This window comes from Triticum aestivum, chromosome 2D, assembly GCF_018294505.1.
Source record: "Triticum aestivum cultivar Chinese Spring chromosome 2D, IWGSC CS RefSeq v2.1, whole genome shotgun sequence".
Taxonomy (NCBI): domain Eukaryota; kingdom Viridiplantae; phylum Streptophyta; class Magnoliopsida; order Poales; family Poaceae; genus Triticum; species Triticum aestivum.
Window position 1 is genome coordinate 2,855,921 of NC_057799.1, and position 13,934 is coordinate 2,869,854.

A 13,934-nucleotide genomic window follows, 5' to 3' on the forward strand; every position below is an offset into this window, starting at 1 on the left:
ATGCCCTGCCCTGCCCTGCTCTGCTCTGCTCTCGAGTAGAGTAGTTGGCCCGCCGTGTTAATTTCTACCCTCTCTCTCGCCCAGCATTATTTATGACTGACTGCGCACTCTTGTGCGTTTGTTGGTGAGCAATGAATGACCTGAGTATTTGTTTGGGAAGAGCCAAGGCAACAAACAAATACTCCAGCCATGCCAACCCAAGCCATGGAGGGAGGGAGGGAGGCTACCTCGTGGTCTTGGGCACACATCTACTCCTACTGGGTGGCAGTGGCATAAGCACAAGCACATGGCGGGCGGGCAGGTGGATGAGGGCTGACCTGACACGACCCGGCGGCTTGCTTCCAGTTCCTGTTCCAGCGGGGCGGAGGCGAGGCCGGCCTGGAAGACGACGCACGCGTCTTCGTCCTTGCCCACCGTCCGTCCCCTCGCCGGCGCCGCCATCGTCTGCCGTTGAACTCGCCGGGAACAGAGCAGAGAAGGAAGGAAGGCTTGGTCGATGATGAATTGTTGCACGGCCACCAGGTACATGGGCCTGACCGCTTTGGCCCATCTGCTTCTTCTTTTCTCTCGATGTCTCAAAAAAAAAAACCCCTACTCTTTTTCTCTATTTGCACACAACCCGTGTTACTACGTATTTCGCTCAAACAAAACTAATTTAAAACACACTCTGCTAAAAACAACTAATTTAAACACATGGTAATTTATTTTCATGCAAAAATAACTGTACTAGTTTGATTAAGAATCTTCCACTTACACTTGATCATGCAGTGTTGCAAGTGATCGTACTGCCTAACTTGGAAAATTCTGAGATATCAATCATATTGTAAACCTTAAAATAACAACGCAATCTTTTTGAGTACCCAAGTTTTCAAAACATGATTATTTTTGTTAATTTCACTGTATTAAACATACTTATTTTAAAAAATTCAAATGTTTGTAATACTAATGTAATACAGAATATTGAAAAAATCTTTCCATGCTGATTTGAAATTTTGAATATGTCTATAGTGGTGCCACATATTCGATAGAACTAGTGGCCACAGTAATATTTATGAACACCATGTCAATGCCTAAAACGGTTCCAGTTAAAAATAAACTAGAACAACATTTTTCAGTAACCTGATGGGAATAGTTTCTAGCATTCAAAGTTGTATTTTCGAGGCCTATTACCATTTTGTTTGTGAACTAATTTGATGAAGTCATCGTGCACTTGGTGTGCGCTAGATGAAATAGTGATGTATGGATTATTCCGTGAATTATTTGAATTATTTTTCTGTGGATTATTTGAATGCCCAAACAAGTGCTGCCAAGACCCCATGTATGCAATGCCAAATCTCCCGATGTTGCACTTATGTGACCAAACACCATAGCATATGGTGTTGCATGCCACAAACATTAGGTCCACGTGGCATCTTCTCTGTTAATATATATAAGAGCGTTTAGATCATTACTACTTTAGTGATCTAAATACACTTAATTATATTTCTTTACAGAGGAAGTAAGATGCAATGCAGGAGGTCTTGGCATTGCACTTCTGCGGCCACAACACGACATGGCCCTAGCCGCTGGATGTCCCGGACACCAAGGACTAGTTGCATCTTCTCTCTTAAGGTGCAACACTGGGGCATGATGTTTCTATGCATTGTAACGCCGGTCCCATGGAGTTTCATGCATGTTACTTCAAGCTACGCCGATGGTACAAGTTAACCACAACATGTCAAAGCTGATGTAACCACATGATAGAGCTTCTTCTGTCTGTCCATGGCGGTCGCGCGTCACGGCACCCGCACTCGCCAGCTCTAAAACCAGCATCAACAGTGACCTTGAGCTTGAGCCAGCCTGGCTGCTCAAATGCAGGTTTCTTTCCTTTCATATCAAGGTTCCATGTTGAGGACATTTGAGATTTTGGCTTAGCAGCAATGGAGGAATTGGAAGGCAGTCACGCCCAGTGTACTGCAACTCGTATTCATCATGAGGTAAATTCCAAACTCGTATAGTAAGCTATAAATTTCTCTGGGCTTTTGCAGTGGGAAGAAATGTTGCTCCTCTCCTTCTGTCTCTGGTGATGATGGCATCTTGGAACTTCACTGCCTTAACTTGGTGATGATGGACGCCGTGTGCTCCAGTAAGCAGGCGCACAAGGAATAGGATTTCTGGTCAAGGCTCAGCATTCTTTCTTCTGCTTAGAAGAACACAAGCTGGCCATTTATTTCACCAACACGCAGCAGCAAATGAGTGACAAGACTCAACTAGTTGAGAAAACTAAATCACGTGCAGATTACACCAAGTGGCCAATTAAGGATACACCTTTAGGCCAGTCAGGACACGGCAGTTGGGGTTTATCCTAAATACATGAAGATGAGCTCCAGTCTTTAGCCGCTCGAACCGGGACTAAAGGTCTCATTTGAACCGAGGCTAATGCCTTTAGCCGCTCGAGCCGGGACTAATGCTCACATTAGTCCCGGTTCGTAAAGCAACCGGGACTAACGTGTATATTAAGCTATGACCAAAGCCCTGTTTTCTACTAGTGAATATTGCCTCCCCTCCAAATTAGTTGTCTTAGATTTGTCTAGAAGCGGACAACTAATTCGGGACGGGGGGAGTACTAAACTGGAGATACTAATTCAGTGCGCGGTGTTTCAAAATTTGATCAAATAGACATGCTTTGTTTGACAAAAGAGAAAAGAAAACCATGCTCCTTTAGAAAGTTGGAGATGGGTGTCTACTGGGGTTTGGGAGGTCAGCCTATCTGTGAGGACCTGCTGCCGCGCGCTCCAGAGTGAGTGTGCAATAAACTTGGGAGGAAGAAAACGAACAAACAAAGTTGATTACTCTCACCGATTGGAATTGGAATCGGAACAGAAAGACGCATTGGTTGATTGTGATCGTTGGAGTGGGCTAGAAGCCTAGAGGCAAAGGTAGAGGTGTCGGCATCTCACCAGAGCTCGGTCCCAACGCAACGTACGTATTCACAGGACTGAGACACTTAATTTGGAAGCCTAGAAGCAAAGCTAGAGGTGTCGGCATCGCTGGACAGGACTGAGCAGGCAGGATATATATATATATAGGTTGGCATCCGTAGCAAGCTAGGAGGAGGACTTTGAAGCCTCCGCTTGGATTGTTACTGGCTAGCTGCTCTCTGCTGCCGGCGGGAGTCCAAACCGACTGGATTCACAATCTAGTCCTGTTCTGAGCCACTGAACTGAAGCAAAGCGAGCGTGACATGATGGTTAATTGGCTCGTCCGTCACTGTCTATAGTACCCAGCCCTAGCCTCAACTGACCGTACTGAAGAAAGAGAAGAGACACTGAGGAAGAAAAGAACAGCCTCACACGAGGAACGGTTCAGATCTTGGATCGCGACTTAAGTGAAGATGGACGGCTCCGATCACCTCGCCGTTACATTACCGCCAATTCACCCCTGATCACGGATCCTTTAAACACACAACAACCGACACGTAACCCACTGTCGATTCGATTGGATGAGTTCCTGCCTTGCAAGTGACTGTTTGCTATCGTATCCACTCCTTTGTTTTCTTTCAACATCGATCTGGTTTACTTTGCGCTACTTTCGACATCTTTGTGCGCAAAAAAAAAAAGGTGAGCCACGCTTCTCCGACGAGGCCGAGGCGCGGGCGCCAAAGATAAACTAGTGCATCTCCTCCGATCCTCGTGGAGACCTGCCAATCGATGGAGGGTGCCGCAGCGGGAGAGCCGGCACCGGCGGGCGTGCATGCCGTGCCCTCCCGCAGGCTGATCGCCGGCTTCATCTCGGGCGCGCTCACTGGCATCTTCGCTCTAGGTAATTAACTAATTAATCTATCGTCGGTCCTTCTTGCTGGGCACACTCATGCATAAATATGTTTTGAATCGGTGTTTGAAGCTGGAGCGCTAACCGGAGCTGTCACCGGCGCGCTGGCGGGCAGAGCCTCCAATAGCGGCGTTCTCCGGGGAGCTAGATCTGGAGCAGTCGCCGGGGCCGTCCTCTCCATCGTGGTTCTCCAGGCATCTCGCGCGTACCGGTGCTCGGACCGGCTCGGCCTCGGCGCATCATCCATGTCCATGGTTAGTAACAGCTTCTTTTGTGCCCTTGTTGCTCTCAAAGTTCAGACTTCAGAGTATTTGTACTGTGTTTGGATGTGTGCCTAGAGGCTTTTTCCTTATGTGACACAAAATATGTATTCGGGCCTAAGATTGTGTACTGTGGGCCCGAAACTGATAGAGGCCTTCTCAATCGTCCTTGACTTAGATCATGTATAACCTCGTTGCCCGATTTGGGGCCCTATATGCCGGCGGGTGCGTCTGCGATGAATGATCGGACACACCTTTTTTGTCCATGTCCACAACCACAACCTCCATATGTCTGAACACAAATTCATACAAACCATGCTACATAGAACATACGTACAACTTATGAAGACAACAATCGGGCATAGATGGGGCAATCCCACATAGATAAGTTTATACTACTCAATCCAAAAGAGCCACCGGAATTCATAACTTAACTAAAATTCAGATTAGAAGGTAATTAAACATAGTGAGTGGACCGGAGTCCACCACTTCCTCGCATGGCCGGTTCCCCATGGGGTCTCGGGAGCGGGCTTGCCCTCGGCGTAGGCGTTGGCGTTGGGCGGGGTGTCGTCGTCCGTCATGCCGCTATTCGAGGAGGAGGAGGAAGAGGGACTGAGATGATCCCCGCCATGCGCCGGGCAGCGAGGGCATGCTCACTCGCAGGCCGTGTGCCTCTCTCCCTTTTGAATATGTTTTGAAAAGTGCAAATTAAGTTTGGTTTTTATATTCGTGTTTCTCGTGACAAGGGCTTTTAAATAAGATCTATTTTAAATATGTTTTGATGAGTTTTTTTTAATTTTTTTGTTAAGTTTCAACTTTTGAAACTTAGTATGAGCAACCGACAATATCACAACTTTAGTATCTGCAACTAACAAAAACATAAGCTGAAAGTTTCTACTCTGTTACTTGTTACAAGCGACCGAGAAAGTCGTAAGTTTCTGATGCAAAATCAAAGTTTTAAAGATTAAAACTTAAACGTTTTATGACCTTATGTAGATCCAACTACTTTGCGGATCATGAGGCAATTGGATGGCCGGACAGGGCTAGGCAGGTGTATGCTTCCGCATCTGCACGCCTCTATGAATTTCCAGTCTATTATATAGGACTTTACGACCGACTTACTAAACCGACCTAAAGAAAAAACATCTACCTAGCTTCCTCAAAGCACAATCACCTTTGCAACGCATCTCTTACTTTTGCAGCTCATGCGATCTTCACACGTCTACTCACCTAGTAAGGCACGGAGGCATGCCCTGATCTTGTACTACCTTGCCGACATGCTGATCTGGATGCCTGGCTAGATTAGTACTAACAATGTTTGCATGAGAAAAAATAGACACCATTAATAAAATAATTGGATAATTTGTCTCTACAAAGGCGATTTAGAAAGATAAATCGAACAAGCAACAGACGCATTCAACATTTATACCCAAAAAGTCACCCAAATATTCACCATCCAGTCAATCAACTAACACGCTTGCATGTTTTTGGATCCAAAAATACTTTTATCCTTTTTTCGCCGACCCCAAACAATCTCGATTCACTAAGAAAGAAGAATAGAGTTGTCTGGTTAATATGCGCAAAATGGGTGTAAACCGTCACAACATGCTCGGAATGATATGGCACACCGACGGACCTGGCTATCCACACAAATATACACACGCCGTCAAGGAGAAAAACCCACCCAGGTTGGCATCTGGTGCCATCGTCATCACTCATCCACGAGCCAGCGACTCCGACTCCAACATTAATGACCACCAGCGTAGCCTTGCCACAAACAGACGCCAAAACACATGCCATCCTATGCCAAACAATCTAACCACCCGCGTCAGCAACTAGTGAGCTCCCACTCTATCGAAAAGCATTGCAGGACAAAAGCACCGAGCCTAGCTACGCCGAGCAAGCATCAGAAGCGACCGCCCATCTTGTGTCATCATCAAACGCCCCTCCTCAGCAGATCTGACTTTAGAAAGACCACATAAGGCACGGTGGCACCTCGAACATGTTGGATCAACCGACTACCAAAACCCAGCCGCAACCCAACTCCGCTTGAAGCAACCACCGTCGCCAAGCAAGACAGCATGGCACACTAACCCAGGGCCGCCGCCCTAGTGTCCTCACAACAAGCTTCGACAGGTCCGGCAAACCAAAATCACTCCAAGACAACGCCTTCAGGAAGGACCGCGAAACAAAAGCAGCCCCCGGCGAGTAGCCACAGGAGATCCTCCCATCGAACCGGCTCACAACGACCACCGCCCGTGGCTCCACCAAAGACAGGAGCTACCGGCCAGAACAATCACACCGGCGCCACCCGCACCACTGCATCATTGTGGGCGAAGCCATTGCATCACCGTCGTGGGAGCCAGAACCGGCACCCCGCGCAAAACAGCAGCAACATCCAAGCTGCCAAGCCAGCACCAGGCGTCCCTGACGCTGCCGAAGACCAGCCGGCTGCCAGCCGCCGTCACCCCCGGCTATGGCGCTGCCCAAGCAGCCATGACGATCCGTCGCTACAATATGGTTAACCTGTGATTTTCTATGAACAGTATTGGGAGCTGTACGTACATCGATCTCAGTCTTCGATTCCTGATCCTGTGGCAAGTCAGGGGGCTTTCCCTATCACAATGGAGACGCGAGGACGTGTCATCAGCGGGACGACATGACCTGATTGGCAATTGGTGTTGTTTATTTCAATCAAGATCGTGTAACTCACAACCGCATTAATTTCGTGTGTTCAGAAGTGGGACATGCAGCCTCTGCAAAAATGATACTCTCTCCGTATTAAAATATAAGACATTTTTTGACACTTCAAAAAACGCCTTATATTTTATAGTTTTAATACGGAGGGAGTATACCGAAAGAAATACAAATGATGTCCCGAATCTCAACAAACATGACCGGCATCACATGAGCCTGGGAGCCAAAATGAACTTCCCCTCCCAAGAGGACACAGAGTACTATATATGATCCTGTATAAGTTCATCAGCTTGTCAGCCTGAATGCCCGATGTCACTATCACCATTGCCTATTGCTACGTCCTTTTACCTTTTTCGTGGGGAAGCTGTAGTTTCTGTTAGTTGGTACAGTATGTTCTATATATACACCTCTAACAAAATTCTTGGTATGTTGTTCAGACAGATTTCATAGAGCAGCTCCTTCATGCCCGGTTTGAGCAACAGCGGCTTGGATTTTCAGCACATACATCACACCAGTCGCAGGTTAGTTAACTATTATCCACCGTCCATTTCAAAAAAAAAAACTATTATCCACTGTCGATTTGTTCCCTTTTTTTTCGAAAGGGGGTTACCCCCAGCCTCTGCATCTGAACGATGCATACGACCATATTATTAATAAGCAAAAGGTTCAAACAAAGTCTTCAGGTCTCAAACAAGGGAAAAGGCTCACATAGAGCAAAAACAAAAATCTCATTTGTTCATGACAATGTTTGGTACCATAGTAATGGTGATGTATATGAATGTCGCATGTCAAGTGTATTCATTTGGTGCAACCTTTAAAAAAAATCATTTGGTGCAAGAATCAAATTAGACTGAATGGCCCATACTGCGAAGAGGAAGATGTTGGATTCACAATTATTAATAGAGGTCCTGTCATGTGTCGTGGATGCATCTATACTGAATTTTAGACTACTATTTTCATCAACAGGTCAGCATATCCGACTTTGGTCACGATGATGTGTATGAAATCTTCGGAGACATTTCGTTGAGAGGGCTTTCGGGCGAGTCCCTGAGGAAATTGCCACACTATGTGGTAACTGATCAGGTCCATAGCACATTTCAGGAAAACCTGCCTTGCACTATTTGTCTACAGGTACAATTATCACTATGAGAATAGACTTCATTTTTGTCAGGAAACATCTTTCTTGCGTAATTTGCACATGCACGGCTACAGAACAGACTATCACCGGCAGGTCAAAAGCCCTTTCAATGGCCACCCGGATGAATATCACTCACACATATGCTGTATTCCCTCATAGGCTGTTTACATGCACGCCGGTATCTTGTGCTATTCCTAGAGAATAGGATCGGCTGTCATAACACATGTACATACATAGGGGATAACACGTGCAACACATATTGTTCAACGCCCCCGTCGTGGCAACATCGCTGGACGTGGCGTTGAGACAGTTGTGAAACTCGGTGAAGATAGTAGTTGGGAGCCCTTTTGTGAATATGCCGGCAAACTGTGACCAGTGGCGGACCCAGAAATAAAATTGAGGGTGTGCACACTTCAAAAAAAGTCAAGGTTTATTTCGTTGACTTGGATGGGCCTTAAAAATTAGCTAATTATTACATGGTAAAAAAAACATTTTCCAAAGTTCAGGGTGCGCCATGGTGCACCCCCTAGGTACGCCACTGACTGTGGCGTTATGGGTATATCTATAACACGATCCTCACCCAATTTGATGCGATTCCGAACAAAAATGAAGATTAATCTCCACATGCTTCGCCCACTGATGTTGTACCGGGTTCGAAGACAAATACATCACGCTCTGGTTGTCACAATAGATGAAAGTGGCATGATCCAGTGGATGATGGAGCTCAGTCAGAAGTTGGGGAAGCCAACATGACTCAGCAACACAATTGGCAAATGCATGATACTCCACCTCAGCACTAGAGCGAGAAACAGTATGTTGCCGTTTCGAAGACCAAGACACGACATTGTTGCCCAAGAATACACAAAATCCGGAGGTGGATTTGCGAGTATCTGGACAACCCGCCCAATCGGCATCTGAGTATGCATCCAAATCATGAGTGGAGGATTGATATAGTTGCCAACCAAGGTGTGTGGTGCCCTGGATATAATGCAAACTGTGTTGTATGAGCTGAAAATGTGAGTCACAGGGATCATGCATGAAGAGGCAAACTTGTTGTACCGCATAAGATAAATCTAGGCGTGCCAAGGTGAGATATTGCAACGCCCCAGCAAGGATTTGGAAAAGAGAGGGATCCTCATAAGGAGGCCCATCAGTGGATGGCAACTTGGAGCGGGTGTCAATGGGAGTAGAGATGGGATTGCAATTAAGCATGTGAGCATGATCTAAATTTCAAGGACGTATTGTTGTTGAGACAGGAAAATGCAAATGTTTGTTGCAGTGCACATTGATGCCAAGAAAGTGGTGGATATCGCCACGACCACCCATGGAAAACTCATGCTTAAGAGAGTTGATAATGAAGTTAAGAAAAGTGGCGGTGTTGGTAGTGAGTATAACGTCGTCAACATAAGTAAGTAAGCTACATGTGTATCATGGTGTAGGATAAACAATGAGGAATCACACTTGGAGGCAACAAAACCAAGTTTGTGGAGGAAAGCGGTGAAATTTTGAAACCACGTACAAGGAGTTTGCTTAAGACCATTTAGTAGAATCAACGAAGACAGAGGGTTGTTGGCAATATATCATTTCTTGGAGATGAATGTGCAAGAATGCATTTTTGACGTCCATCTGCTGCATTTGCCAAGACTGCGAGGTGACTGCGTATGAAGCGGATAGTGGTCGGCTTGACCACATGCCTGAATGTCTCGCCGTAGTCAACACATCCACGTTCAATAAACTCATGAAGAACCCAACACGCTTTACAACGAGATAAGAGCCATCCGGATTGAGTTTGTGGCAAAAATCCACTTGGCGGTCTCCGCATTCACACCTGCAGGACAAGGAACCAAAGACTAAGTGTCATTCGACATCAGGGCCTTAAGTTCATCTAACATTGCATTGTGCTAATTAGTGTCCTTAAGTGCCAATTTGTAAGAAGCTGGTAGGCGTGAAAGGGAGGAAGAAACGGTGAGGGGATAATTTTTACTTCGTTGATTCGGCATAAAACAACCAACTTTGGCTCAAGTGCACATTGTGTGTTCATTGTGGGGTGGTTTTATGGGAGCGGCTTTCCGCGGTAGTGCAGGAACACATGACGGAGCATGAGAGGGAGGAGTGGAATGCGAGGAAGATCTGGGCTAGTCAGCGGCGGTAGGTGGGTCGGAAGGGGAGGAGGATGCCACCGGGATCAGGGTGAGAGGCATTGGATCTGGCACGAATCGAGAGGGGTTGTCGGCACAGACGGGGGATGCAAAACTCGATGGAGAGAGTGTGGGACCTGTAGGACTGGTGGGTGACGCGGGAGGAGGTAAGTGGGGTGACATGGCAGGCTGGGAGTCACTGGTGTTTTTGTGCGTGCGGAAGTGGTGGACGGGGCGAGATGGCGGGCTGGGAGATGGGGACTGGACCGGGAGCTGATTTGTTCGGGCCGGACAAGGTAGGTGAGAGGGGGGTATGATAACTGGTGAATTTGGTGGTAGGTCGGTGAGTGATCTGATTTATGAGGGACGTGACATATGTGTTTGGGGAGCATAAGCAGCCAAAGGTGCGGAGATGGTCGTATGTTGGATGGACACCAAAGAGAAGATAGTAGGGCCTAAGAAAATTAATGGGACTGGATGAGTGGCGATTGAGAAGATAGGTGGCGGTATGGAGGGCTTCAACCCAAAATGGCGGTGGAAAGTTTGCCTGAATGAGGAGCGTACGGACAATGTCTTTGGTTGAGCGAATGAGTCATTCGTCTTTGCCGTTTTGAGGGGAAGTGTAAGGGTAGGAGAGCCGCAAGCTAATGCCATCTTTAGAGAAGAACGTGCGAAGAGAGTTGATGAATTCACTGCTCTCCCAAACTGACAAGTAGAGCATATACAGGGGGCGACATTATTATCCATGGGTACGCAATTCCTTTATCAAGTGGAACTTAATTCTAATAACTTGAATTAAAAGCTACCTAACAAACACAAAGTCACTTATGATGACCAGAATTTGACCAAGAGGCAAAATACAATAATTTTGAGTTGGTTAGCAAACAACGTTTAAATCCTCAAAAATCATAAAGGGTTGAAGGAACTATTCTAAACAAATAATAATAAGTTACCTGATGCCAAAGAAGAGGTGGATATTAAATAGCATCACAAAATAGAGGTGACAAAACCGTGTATGTATAGAATAAAGGTGTGTTTCTTGAGGTGAATTGAGAAAATGATGGGAAAACACCAGGTTACAGAATGTATATTGGTAAGGTGTGTATAATCAAAATGATTAAAGCACACATCATTTAGAAGATCTTTTGCCAGTGCTTCACAAAAAATGTTTTTTTTTGCGGAAAGCTTCACAACAAATGTTAAAACACTTTCAAGCAAGAAACCAAAACAGAACACAGGAAACTATCAAGTACAAGAAACCAAAAGAGAACACAGGAAACTATCAAGTACAAGAAAACACATTACGTGAATAGACATAGTTGTGGATTTAACAGTCTGCCTATGCACCACGGGAGCAGATGTAAATATCCTGGAATTCTTAAGCGAACATTCATGATTCTGATTGAAGTTGCAGTCACTGCTCTATAGGACTCTCCAGTACTTGAAAACATGCACAAAGTTGATTACACTACATTCAAATGTGTATATACATCAAAAATACATTATCACATACTCCCTCCGTCCCAAAATTCTTGTCTTAGATTTGTTTAAATACGGATGTATCAAGTCATGTTTTAGTATTAGATACATCCATATCTAGACAAATCTATGACAAGATTTTGGGACGGAGGGAGTATTATAGAAGAACCAACTGTAGTCAACTTAGATAATTAATTATTTTAGAGCATTAAGGTAGCAATCAACTAGCTTGGAGGAGTGTTGGTTTTGGTTCAACAAAAATGTATTCCCTCCATCCAATATTAGTTGTCGCTGAAATGGATGTATCTAGACGTATTTCAGTGTTGGATACATCCGTTTGAGCGACAACTACTATGGAACAAATATAGTATTATTTACGAGAAAGGCATGTCCTCTGGCTATTTCATTAAGAAGTGAAAACCGACAAACCTGCATAGAATATTTACAAAAAGAACCAAAAATAACAGAGCCGAAAAAATACATTATGTTGAAGTTCTGTCGCTACCATAATTGCATACAAGGAGTCAAGATTAGCTAACATGTTATAAACTACCTGGGTCATAAATGTGTGTTAAGTTGATCAGTGTCCTAAAGGTCCATAGCTGAGTAATTTCAGCAGGTGGTTGCACATCGATCAATGCCCCGAAGATCCGTAGCAGAGTTAGGGGCAGGCCCACCATAATTTATGGGTATTCTGCTGAATACACGTTAGTTTTGGCAAATTAATAATATGTATTGTTCTGCCTAACATATAGTATAATTTCCCATCTAATATTAAAAGGACTGAAGTTGTAGAGTAGTTGGTTGAGACATTATTACTTGGGTTCCTCATTTCTTTTCTTTCACTTGCATTATATTTCAATCATTATTACATGTCTAGATAAAAAAAAAATCATGTGTTCCAAGGAGCATGAGATATTTTGACATTAGAAATTGCAAATATATGCTAAAATTGTGTCTTTGTGACCAAAATTTAGTTTCAGCAAGGCCCAAATTTGCAAATTTTCATTGTGCTAGCTACAACAATTATCTGTATGGTTTATTTATTGAATTTAAACACGTATTTGTTCATTTGTTTTGGACAAGGCTCACATGTCATGGTGTCAAAACCCATTCTTTGTTGATTTTGCCACTTTAAACATTATATTTTGGTCATGATATTTTTTAGTACCCATTTCTAAAACTTGAGCCTGTCACTGAGCAAAGTACTTACCACTAGGTGATTGCTGCTATTTTCCAGCTGGTTGCCAGAGATGCTTGATCTGATACTGAATCTTGGGCGAAACATTGTGCTAACGACTAAGGTCCATGGAGCTTTATGTACTAAAACTCAGCTAAGACCAAACCTTTTCTTCACAGAATATTGTGAAGCAGCTAACCTCCAGATTTGCTTTCGCATTTTGTTAAAAAAACATTTCGAAATTGATGTTTTCCCATGAATAAGCAACCGTGTACTTCTACATTTTCGTTAGAAGTGATAGCTAGCCAGCGTACACCTGAACACTAAACTGCAACACCATGGTTGGGTAATGAATGCAGAGATGTGCAACAACCACCATGTTCGTGTCAAATTTTGCCTGCTACTGAATGCAATGTGGTTGGTGTTTATTTTGTGAGTTTTTCATGTTTTACTTTTCAAGAAAAAAAAAAGAAAACTATTTTTTTTGTTTATCTCAACCTCGGAAATCCTAATAGTATGCTTCTTGATCTTGTAGGATATGGTAGCTGGCGAGACAGCAAGGAGGTTGCCGAATTGCTCCCATGCTTTTCACCAGCCCTGCGTGGACAAATGGCTCTTTACCCACGGTTCATGCCCTGTGTGTCGGCAACATGTGCAGCGTATATAGGAATACATGCATTTTTTACAATCGAGTTCTCTGTCCTAGAAGGAATTAATTATGTAAAATATCTGCTCTCATACAACGTAGAAAGGGAGAGGAGAGAGAGCAAGTGGATCTGTACACACCGCGTACTCCAAGCAAGTGGATCTGTACACACCGCGTACTCCAAGCAAGTGGATCTGTACATCTGACATTTTATCTTACATTCTGCGGAAAATGTTGTGTGGAAACGTCTGCCATAGAATGTATACAAGACATTCAATTTTACAATGTGCTTCTGTGATGAGGCAGAAACAGTGCATCATTTGTCTATTTCTTGCCCATTTGCTACTCGTATGCTTCATATGACATTCAATTTGCATCCACCCACCAGTATAACCAATATGTTTGACAACTGGTTGAGGGGGGGACTGAAGCAAAAACTAAAGCACGTAACCATGTGGATGTTTGTGCTTTGCTTTGGGCTATTTGGAACTGTTGTAACAATTGTATTTTTTAACAGAGTGAAAGTTCATATTTTTTTGCAGATTATCTTCCATGCTACATGATAGATCCATATGTGGTCATTACT

The 13,934-nt window shown here is 44.4% G+C and overlaps 1 protein-coding gene across 1 annotated transcript; it reads left to right on the forward strand.

Moving 5' to 3' along the window:
• The first annotated feature begins 6 nt into the window (after nucleotides 1–6).
• LOC123050946 (NEP1-interacting protein-like 2) lies at nucleotides 7–13,661 on the forward strand. Its single transcript, XM_044473668.1, has 6 exons — nucleotides 7–522; nucleotides 1,494–3,801; nucleotides 3,883–4,064; nucleotides 7,205–7,288; nucleotides 7,734–7,898; nucleotides 13,238–13,661. Exons 2-6 carry the CDS (start codon nucleotides 3,690–3,692, stop codon nucleotides 13,367–13,369), a joined length of 675 nt encoding a protein of 224 aa, XP_044329603.1. The 5' UTR covers nucleotides 7–522; nucleotides 1,494–3,689; the 3' UTR covers nucleotides 13,370–13,661.
• Nucleotides 13,662–13,934: the final 273 nt, after the last annotated feature.